Genomic DNA, 10,899 nt, shown 5'->3' on the forward strand with positions numbered 1-10,899 from the left:
GCGCGCCCAGCGCCGCCGCGACGTCCCCGCCGGCCGAGAAGGCCGCAGCGGCCTCCCGCAGGGCGCGCGGCACCGCCCGCGCCGCCGCCGCCATGGCCCTGCCGATTCGCTGCCGGCTTCCCCCGTGTCGCGGCGAATCTGCGGGCCCGCCGCGGGTGACGCCTGCGACAGGCGCCGCCCCGCCCCGCCCTTAAAGAGACAGGAGGGCTCACAGCGCCGGGGCCTCCGCGCCGCCACCGCGCAGGGCTGCTGCCGGCCAACAAGTCTCCCACGAAGGCAGCGGGTGGCCTCACCGCTTCTGGGCAGAGCGGGCGGGGGCAGGACAAGGGAGCAACGCAGGTTCGTTATTCTCAACCCTACTGCTTTATTCAATAGTCGCTCATCCTACACAAGTACAAACACAACATGGCCCAAAAGGCTACAAAGTTATTAAAAAAAAAAAAGAAAAAAAAAAATCAAACAAACTTTATAGTATTGACTGTACAACAGGCAGTAAATTCTTTGCCTTTTCCAATGCGAACCCAGTTAATCCAGAGAGCATCATGGCCTCAAGCCTCCCTCTCTGCCTTGCAGTTTCTGGGGGGTTGATACTCAGTTGCTAATTTGAGCAGATTTGTAAAAGCAGAAGCACTTGCACCATTTCATAGGGTGAGGGGCTGGAGGGGTAGGAGATTTTCTTTTTAACCAAAACCCTTTAGGAAAGGCAAATGGAATCATTTAAGGGGGCAGCTACAAACCAGTTCTTAGATTTCCAGCTTCATTTCTAACACGTATAACAGTGGGCTGGACAGAAGTCATTGTTTCTGCTGGTTGTTCAATTAGTGTATTCATTACAGAAGTTTAGCCTGCAACACTACCCAGAAACTAATCTGTTTGTGAACTGGAATAAAATGACAATTCACTATTTTAGTCTAAGACAGGTTTTGTAATCTGGACTCCAGTTATTCTGAAGATCCTGTGCTGGCACCTAGAGACTGAGTTAAATGCTTCCCTGTCTTACTATACAGGGCTTCCAAAATAGTTCAAGATTTACATGCTTGTCTGTACAGCGTGCTAAGCATTTAGAAATCATCAAGCAGCAGCCTGCTAACTGGTGAAAAAGAGGCTATAGCATCTTTCCTTCCATTTATCTGGAAGAGATGTTATATCCGCAGCCTTTAAATCAAAGCCGTTTTTAAATAATTTCAATTAAATGCCAGGAAACTAAAAGCCCCACAGCAAGGGCTATGTATTGGCTAGGAACTGCACTCTCTCCTCTTAGGTTGCCTTCACTGCCAGAAATCTACCTCTCACTCCTCCTCACCCAGATCCATTATAAAAAAAAGGTACAATATTTAGTTTGATGGGATTTAAGTTAAAAAATAAAAAGCTGTCCAGTCTTTTTGCTTTATCGTGAAGAGTTTGAGCTGGAGCGGCTGCGATGGCGCCTTCGTCCAGGAGATCTGGATCTGGATCGCCGGCGAACAGGGGATCTGCGCCTAGGAGACCGGGACCTGGCAGAGAAGGAAGGAAAAAGCTTTTGTTAGGAGACAAGGGCAACAGGTTCCAGTAATCTGTCAGCTCATGTACCATCTTTTCAAAAGAAAAGTACTGTACATGAGTTTCAGTGAAATACAGCCAAATCTAGAGAGGAGAAAGGCAATCCAAACATTCACTGCACAGCAGGAATATTCTGGCAACCCTCTCTACACATCGAGAGGTTGAAAGAATCTTTAATGTCCAAAGAACAGACAAGAATCTTGTCTTCTAGCTCAAGCAAAGGAACAAATAAGTTCATTCTACATCAGATTGTCCTTCATCTGAAAGGATAATTTTGACTCCTGAAGCCAAGATACAATGAGATTCAGGGAAAGGATTTATGTAAGCCCTTTCAAACTAAGAGGACACTTCTCAAGTCTAACTCTAAAGAAATAATCAGGCTTCAAGCTCTTCAGTACTGCAATCAAACCGTACAGCCAACCAGTATGACGCCCAAGTTCCAGCGGCAGACTATCAAAAGAGCTTCTCAGGATAATAAAAGTAAACCCATGGCCAAGATTAGGGAAGCAAACAAACAACAAGGAGGGAACCACTAAAGCTAGCATTTGCCAGACCTCAGTAAAAAAATCCATGATTTATGGAGGACAGAATAGGTTGTAGAACTTGTGCCATGTTAACTAGTTCTCATTTTTACACAGAAGGGGCCTCCAGTTCATAAGCTGTTCAGCAATCACCACAAGCTATTGTTTTTAATAGTGACAAGAGCAGACTTCCAGAGACAGAGGAGCCCACCTAGATGCCAGGAAGGCTCTAAGACTGTAATCAGAGTACATTCAGGCAGCCCTGAACTGTATGATGGACACATGCATGTCAGGTCGCATCCTGGGGTGGGTGTACTCCACTCACCTGATGGAGGAAGACTGCATTTTGGTCATGTGCTCATCATACAAATATGGGAGAGAGGCGCAAAGGTTTTAGGAAGGAAAGCAGGAGCATGTTGCCAAAAGCATTGTCAGTCAGAAGTCCATTCCTACTTCACCTCGAGGCATTATGCAGAAAGGACTCCAGGGAACAGGCTGGTAAGCACCTGTCATTTCTGACAGACTGTATTGAGGCTGTGGACTAGAGCAGGTCACCCTTGCACTAAGGAGTTAAGAAGTCTAATCCAGGTTCATCTGACACCTAAAAGGTGCTACTGTTGTTTGGAAGGGAAAGTCAAGTCCAACAGGATGAAACTGTTCCCATGCTGAGTCTTTCAGTGGTGACATGTTGTTACACTGAGAAGGAAACATGAATTGTCACAGGTCTCACCTTCTCCTCATGCGAGGGGGTGACCTACGCCACATCGGTGGCGGTGGCAGCATCCTCCTGGGTGGGCTAAAACGTCTGGGAGGTGGTCTAGGCCGCGGTGCCAGAACAGCTGTGGCAGTGATCTCCTGACCATCAATTTGACCTGTTTAGGGAACCACAGATATAGGAAGAGATAATACTTTCCATCACTAACATCTGCACACCACGTTTTCAATGTGATTCACTGCTTTGTCACAAGCAAATGAAGTATGAATCAGCCTACAGCCCTGTTTCCACCACCAACTTAAGAGTCATTTGACAAAGTCCACTTACATATTTAACTTCCTAAAAACCTAATATCCCAACAAACTGCAGTTCAGATGTTAATCAGGGAGGATTTTTACAGAAATTAAGAAAATTTAGTCACTGTTTATTTTCGGAAAACTCAGTTTTAATAGTTCTGTCATTGATGGATCTGTCCTGAACCACATAGAAGACAAGGCCATTTGGGCTGAAAACAGAAAGACAGCATTTAAGAAGATCAGTTACCCAAAGTCTTCCCCACTAACTCTTTTTCAGATCAACCCCATGAGTTCCAAATATTTTTAAAAGCCTCCAGCCTCCTTGCAGCATCTGATACCTACCACCATCCATGTGTTTCAGGGCTTTCTCAGCATCATCGGGGTTCTCAAACTCCACATAGGCATAACCTTTAGAGAGATGTGGATTTAGCCTGTCGACTGGCATGTCAATCATTTTAATCTTTCCATAAGTGGAAAAAATTTCCATGATGTGATCCTGCAGAGAAAGAGCAAGTCTTAAGGACATACACCACATGTACCTGACCAGGTCTGGCTGGCAGGGAACAGTAAATTCAAGCTGTGCACAGCACTAAACTAGCCTTAAAATCAATGCCACCATCAAAGATAGATATATTTCATTGGCTAGATGTGGACAGGAGTCTGGATTATTGCTGCTTTCTCTACTGTTGTCTATTCAGTTTTACCTCAGGTTGTTCCAAACCTTAAGGTCTAACAGCATTACCGCTTGTATGTCAAAATAGGTCAAACTCTCCAGGCTAAAGAAAACCTACAAAGTACAAAAATCAATAAAATCAACAGCCTCTGGTGACTTCAAAAGACAACTTACGCCTTCAGTCAAATACTCATTGTTAAAGATGCATTTTTCTCAATATTGTAAAAAAAATATGAATTTTTCAGCACCCTAAGCTTTTTTCCTTCTGTGAAGACCTTTAAACTACATTCCAGGAAAGACAGCTCAAGTCAGCCCAGCTCTCCTCAGATCCATTATCAAGACCTTCAGATGTCCTTAATGCCTCCAAGGTCATTTCACAGAATCACAGAAAGGTTGAGGTTGGAAGGGACCTTTAAAGATCATCTAGTCTAACCCCCCTCCTCAAGCAGGGTCACCTAAAGCAGGTTGCCCAGAACCCTGTCCAGACAGCTTTTAAGCATTTCCAGGGATGGAGATTCCACAACCTCTCTGGGCAACCTGTTCCACTGCTCAGTCACCCTCACAGTCAAAGAGCTTTTCCTTATGTTCAGACAGAACTTCCTGTGTTTCAGTTTATGCCTGTTGCCTCTCATCCTGTCACCGGGCACCACTGAAAATAGTCTGGCTCCATCTTCCTTACACCCTCCCTTCAGATATTTATACGCACTGATAAGATCTCCTCTGAGCCTTCTCTTCTCCAGGCTAAAAGGTCACAGCTCTCAGCCTTTCTTCATATGAGAGATGCTCCAAGCCCTTCACCATTTTAGAAGCCCTTTGCTGGACTTGCTCCAGTAGTGCCATGTCTCTCCTGTACTGGGGAGCCCAGAACTGGACACAGTACTCCAGATGTGGCCTCACCAGGGCTGAGTAGAGGGGGAGAATCACCTCCCTTGACCTGCTGGCAACACTCTTCCTAATGCAATCCAGGATACCATTGGCCTTCTTGGCCACAAGGGCACATTGCTGGCTCATGGTTAACTTCGTGTTCACCAGCACTCCCAGGTCCTTCTCCACAGAGCTGCTTTCTGGCTGGTTGGCCCCCAGCCTGTCCTGGTGCATGGGGTTATTCCTCCCTAGGCGCAGGGCTCCGCACTTCCCTTTGTTGAACTTCATGAGGTTCCTCTCTGCACATCTCTCCAGCCTGTCGAGGTCCCTCTGAATGGCAGCACAGCCTTCTGGTGTATCAGCCACTCCTCCCAGTTTGGGATCATCAGCAAACTTGCTGAGGGTGCTCTCTGGGCCTTCATTGAGGTCATTGATGAATGAGTTGAACAGTATTGGACCCAGTATTGACCCCTGGGATACACCACTAGTTACTGGCCTCCACCTAGACTTCACATCGCTGATCACAACCCTCCGAGTTCTGCCATTCAGTCAGTTTTCAATCCACCTCACTGTTTGCTCATTTCTGCTGTTACTCTACTTACACAGTCTCCCTCCTAGTAACATAAGATACTAAGTCTGGGATACTGAGAAAGCAGACAGGCCTTTCAGTACTACACAGCCTCAAAATCTGCATTTTATTCAACTCAGTAAAACTCTACAAAAACTTCCCTCACTCATTTATTTGGTCACAAAGCAAGAATTTCCAAAATCAAAATCTCATCTGCACTCTAGTAACAAAAAGGTTTCGAGGACATAAAAGAGGGGGAAAAAAACACCCCCCAAAACAAACAAAAAAACCCTCACAACCACACACACACACAAACGCCCAGGCTTCCTCACAAAGATATGGACGCTTGACGTTACGGGGGATTGCGTCATTACCTTGGTTACATTTCTGGTGAGCCTTCCAACATGCACTTTTGTAGGTCTGGGTGAGGGGCTCCGCCTCTTTCGCTCCTTCTCATCTCTCTTGGGTGGCTTAGATCTGATTTTGACAACACAAAATATTGTCTAGAAACATGCAAGACAAAAACTAGAAGCCAATCCCTAGCACATAATGAAAAAAGTACCATTTCTGATGGGGGCGGGGCCATCTTTTTTCTTTAAGTGACAAGTTAAATGTTCCAAAAGTAATGGAGGGGCGGTTTCCACTTGGAAACATCAAGACTCACATCTGTCTTTTCTGCTTTTGCTTTAGAACCTCTTGGAATTTTAGAGAGCCTTGTTTTTGTGAGTTCTCAACCTTACCACAAATAGGGTAACAAATGTGAAATTTAATGGACATTTCCTCAAAGTTGTTGGCCATAGTCATAGAATTTTATATTTATTAAAACAAAAGACTACTAACATCCTTTGCCTTGACAATGAAAGAGGCAAAACGCAGACAGAAGCATGAAAGGATACCACAACCAGGAAGCTTATAGATCCAATGATTTGTGTTTCTGTGTTTTCTGTTCACTAGAAAGGGCTACAAATGTCACATGTATGAAACTAACTAAGTAGCTGGACATTGCAATTTCTTTGTCGTTTTTTAAATTATATTCCAGAAGATTTTTTTAAATTCATGATGTAGAAGATTTGTATTTATGCTTCTTCCCAATTTTACTGTCTATAAAATGAGGGATATACTCAAAACACAATGGGTTATAACACTTTAGTAGATTTTATCAGCCTTCAGCACCTTATTCACAAAATTATTCAAAGGAAAAACTGTATGGGTATTTAGTTTGATTTCTACCCTTTCAAAATATGCCTCCTTAGGTTTCCTCCCCACCATATATATAAACAAACAAACACACACACAACATTTTAGCCCTAATTTCTCTGTTGCTTTGGCTGGAAGTTACAGGGTACATACAGAGTGTTTTACACTCATCTAGCACCCATTTATCTTCATATCGGCGGTCAAACGCTGACTAAAATTGCCTATACAAAATACAATAGGTAACAACCACCTTTAAAAAAATCCATGATCTCCCTTCCTACAGGGCATAAGCTTCAATTGTATACATAAGGGGCACCCCATTCTAACAAAATTCAGATCTCTAGGTCGTGGAGAAAGCAAAGTCTTCTGAGAAATTTCTACTGTGATAGCAGGTTAATTTCCATGGAGAACACAAGATTGCGATCTGGTAATTCTCAGAAGACAAATCAAACTCACTTGGAGCGGGAGCGTCTCCTGTTGTCATGTCTCCGTCGAGACGGACTTGGGGATCCAGAGGAGCTGCTGGAACTGGAACTGCGAGAAGTGCTAGAGCTCCCAGATCGGCTTGAGGCAGAAGAAGAACTAGAACCGCTGCTAGAACCAGTGCTGGAACTGGACCCCGAACTGGAAGTTGAGCTGGAACGGGATCTGTTATGGGAAAAAGCAAGAGTGGAGTACCAAGAAAAATAGCTGAAAAACTTCTGGTAATCACAGAGAAAGGAATTCTGAATTAAAACAATGAAAACCAACCCTCATAGTTCACTAGCTCAGCCAAAGGAAGTTCATACCTCACAAAAATAAAACCCCTTAAATTAGAAAAGACTTCACTGTGACCAACACAATGCAGGCTTTGAACAAGTCCATGACATGGGGAATATGTATCAGAAATCAGGTTGGTGGCTTTTGTAAATGCTGTAATTTGCTACTACCTGCACTATTACTGAGAAGCAGTAAGGAAAAAGTAACTACCTGGTACTGCTGCTCCCACTGGAAGCACTGCGCCTTTTGCGTGTCTTGTCCCGACCACGATCCTTCTCACTTGATTCCTTGGTGCCTGCTTTATCCTTGGACCGGTCCTTTGATTTGTCTTCAGACCTATCCTTGCGCTTGGTTGGTGAGGGAGCCCTTCAAGAACAAATTGCAGAAGGCATAATTAAAAAAAAGAAAAAAAGAAAAAAAACCATTCAAACAAACAAACAAAAAAACAGAAAAGCAACACAGCACATTGAACATCAAATGTAACTCAAGATCACCATAACTGCTGGATTAAAGCATAAGGCAAGTTCAGGCTTTTTAGAAAAAGGAAAACATTTTACATTACAGAGCAGCTTTCAGGAAAACAGCTGTAGCATACAGAAATTCTCACAGGAAGTGGTACATTTCCAATTCCTCACCCTCACTGGGAGAGTCCTAGTACCCTGTAACATCCCCAGTTTTGTTAGGCCTAGAAAATTCGGACAGAATGATTACCTAGTGTTGGATTTTTTATTATTTTCTTTGAGTCCTAGCAAACTCTTCTTTTTCATTCCTGATAACTCCATTTCCCCTTCGGAGGTGTCCAAAGCAGCACCGAATGGGCCTCACTTATCTCAAATATCACTTCTAACTCCTCGATTCTGAGAATCGATCCCTAATCGAGTGCAATATACTCCAAAGAGCAGCCTAGTGACAAGATAAAAGGGTTTAGAAACAAGAAATTAATAGATTGGCATGAAACAACAAACCTACTTTGCAACAATGGCAGCACACTGAGGGTCAGCCAACTTCTACAGAGTACTTTGGTTGCACAGACTGTTACACAGCAGTTACAGCCAAACTCTGTGCCTGCTCACACTGGCACTGCATGCCTCACGTAAAAGTTTGTATACATGTTTCAAGCTATCATTTGACATTCATAGAAGTACAAAGGATCCTCATTATCCAACCAAAATAAATGGCAGATAGAGGGCAACCATTTTCTCTGAAAGATGTACACGCAGCTCAGGCCTCTTGACAACTGCCTTGTCTTCAGAGGAGTAAGCACTGGTTATCTCCCAAGCCAATTTGTGCCATATATAGCACATGCGGCAAGAAGAAAGGGTTGCTGAAAACAAAAAAACCCACTCAATTCTGGCTGCCTTCAGTGTCAGCAAGCTGCTTGCAGAGCTCTGTGTGCCTTGGAAAGAACAGAATAAAGGGCCCAGTTGCTGCACTACTGCAACAGCAGACCTTGCTTTAATTTCTTAGAGGAAAGCCTAAAGTGGATTCTGACCTCATCTAGCCCCAGTGAGTTCCTTATTTACTCTAGATGCAGACAAATGAACACCCCAGTAATTAATACCGAAATACTGGACATTAACTGAATTCCAGGTATTTTCCATGAGAGGGTTGGATCCCTCACATATGTTATAATACCTAAACACTTTTCTTCATTTTGACTATTCCACCTGGACTGCTTAACATCTGAATTACAAAGATGCGTCCAGCATGTTTTAATAGCCACTAAAAGAATGTGGTGGGTTTGATTTGGTGTAACACCTATTATCTACCAATGAATGAAACATTTAGAAAATGGAAGAGTGGAAACAAGCATCTCTGCACTGCCAACTTCATCAGAAGTGGCATAATACATTCACAGCACAGCATGAGGTTGGAAACATCTCCACAAAGGTATATACATCACAAGCAAAAATCATTAAGATGAGAAAAACTCTCCAGTTTAAAGTACACAACAGTCTTGTTGCTTCCCTGCTTCTGGTTTCTGACTCCGCTAATCACTAATGTATTCCTTAAATTACAGTTAAATTTGTTTTGGGAAGAGACCTTTCTAGACACCTGACTTAGCTTTCTCGATTTCAGCTTCACAGTTTTCCTTAATACCAAAGAAGTTTCCTTAAAAGTTCCAAAGCAACACAAATGAATGTTCCCAAATTCAGCTCTCTGCAACTTGTAGAAATCAAGAAACACCTGTGTCTTTTCATACAGCAAGCAGGAAACCCACAATGCAAACATGAAATCAGCAGGGCTTACTGGGAGAGGAAATATCTTCTAAAACCAGTGGTTTTCACAAAGCAGTCCATGGACTATTTGACAGGTGCTGCAAAGGTGACTAACAAAAGCAAGCTTGTAATATGCCATTAAGGTGTACGACATTTCTAAACAGCTCTGTGCCTCTAGTGCAAAATGTGAGAGGGCCACAGTTCAAGAATCGAAAGCCACTGTATCAGACCAACTGACTCACTTGGAAGGAAAAAAAAAACAGACAAGTTTCTGGACTCGCAAGACCAAAAAGCTTGACCATTTTGCTTTCCCATCTTCCTTCTTCTAAATACACCACAGTCATGCCAGTATTATCTCTTCCTACAAGTCAGCTTCTCTTATATCCTTGGACTATCACAACCATGATGCTATTAGCCAAAACATGCAAAACGACCTATTATCCTCTGATAGCTGCCTCTGGTTTTATCCCTACTGGAAGGGGTAAAGAGAGAGAGCACAGATGAAGACTAGCACATGCTTTCCTGTCATTCAGCTTGCTGCTGGAGTAGTAGGAAATGCTACAGTTAAACACTACCACTCTGGCATCACTCCTCAACACTCTTCTCTGAATAGGCAATTACCAGACAAACTAGCCATATGATGCTTATACTTTGAGTGAACCTTTATATGATGGTACATGTAGCATTTAAGCGTTTACAGCCTCCAAACTAACAGATATTTGCCCTCCATCAAGATGTATGCACCTTTCTCAAGAATGCCACTCGCCTAACTTACTTCAATTGGCAATCTCAGTCTAAGAAAAACAGCCTCTGGGCACTTTCACATGCTTGTGTTCAGACAGTTACTGGGCGACACCTCTGTGTGGAAAGAATAAAATAATATCTACACACAAGGGTGTATAAGAAGAGATAGCATTTGTAAGCAACATGCTTCTTTCCTGAGATCAAAAAACCCCTCGCTGCCTAACAAGTTAATGTTTTTGCAACACCCATCCCAAAACAAAAAGCCTAAGTGCAAGCTACACGGGCCATACATTCATTTCACACACACCTCTCTGCTTTAAAGAGTTGGTTTGCAGAGACCTGAGCTGCAATGCTGTAGCAAAGTAAGCAAACTCAACTCTCCCCCGGACTTCCTGCACGACCACAGGCAAGTCCCTTAATGGCCGTTTGCTTCAGATCCTCATTTGCAAAATGGGGAAAAGGTTTTCTCGTGTGAGGAGAGGGTTCAACGCTCGCCAGTTCTTTGCAAAGTTACGGCCACTCGCCCAAGCTAACTACAGCGAGTGGGGCCGGAGGAGCGCAGGGGCAGCCAGCTCCGCGTCCCGGTTCGCACGCCATGGGGTACGTTACGGCGCCGGGCGGACCGAGGGCTTGTCGCTGCTGACCGCGCCGTACGTGTTGCCATACTACGAGCGAAGCCAGGGCGCAGGCTGAGGAACAGGGAGAGAAAAGCACAGACCAAGCACAGAGTCGGTTCAGAGGCAGAGCCCGCACCCCGGGGCCCGCGCCGCCCGCCGCTTCCGCCAGGCCCGGCGCTGCCAGCCC

At 44.2% G+C, this 10,899-nt stretch overlaps 1 protein-coding gene across 2 annotated transcripts in view; it reads right to left on the bottom strand.

Annotated features, from left to right (window-relative positions):
• Nucleotides 1–340: 340 nt before the first annotated feature.
• The window catches only part of RNPS1 (RNA binding protein with serine rich domain 1), a 10,983-nt gene continuing 424 nt past the window's right edge, over nucleotides 341–10,899 (bottom strand). The window contains exons 2-8 of one of the 2 annotated variants that reach the window (XM_026071627.1): nucleotides 7,844–8,035; nucleotides 7,343–7,498; nucleotides 6,830–7,021; nucleotides 5,551–5,653; nucleotides 3,414–3,567; nucleotides 2,791–2,932; nucleotides 341–1,493 (exon numbers count right to left, since the gene is read on the bottom strand). In XM_026071627.1, the coding sequence (XP_025927412.1) occupies nucleotides 1,388–1,493; nucleotides 2,791–2,932; nucleotides 3,414–3,567; nucleotides 5,551–5,653; nucleotides 6,830–7,021; nucleotides 7,343–7,498; nucleotides 7,844–7,914 (924 nt within the window). In that variant the 5' untranslated portion in view covers nucleotides 7,915–8,035 and the 3' untranslated portion in view covers nucleotides 341–1,387. The remainder of the gene's footprint in view (nucleotides 1,494–2,790; nucleotides 2,933–3,413; nucleotides 3,568–5,550; nucleotides 5,654–6,829; nucleotides 7,022–7,342; nucleotides 7,499–7,843; nucleotides 8,036–10,899) is intronic. The other variant, XM_026071628.1, reaches the window with a different exon arrangement.

Source organism: Apteryx rowi, unplaced genomic scaffold, assembly GCF_003343035.1.
Source record: "Apteryx rowi isolate R43461 unplaced genomic scaffold, aptRow1 scaffold_329, whole genome shotgun sequence".
Lineage (NCBI taxonomy): Eukaryota > Metazoa > Chordata > Aves > Apterygiformes > Apterygidae > Apteryx > Apteryx rowi.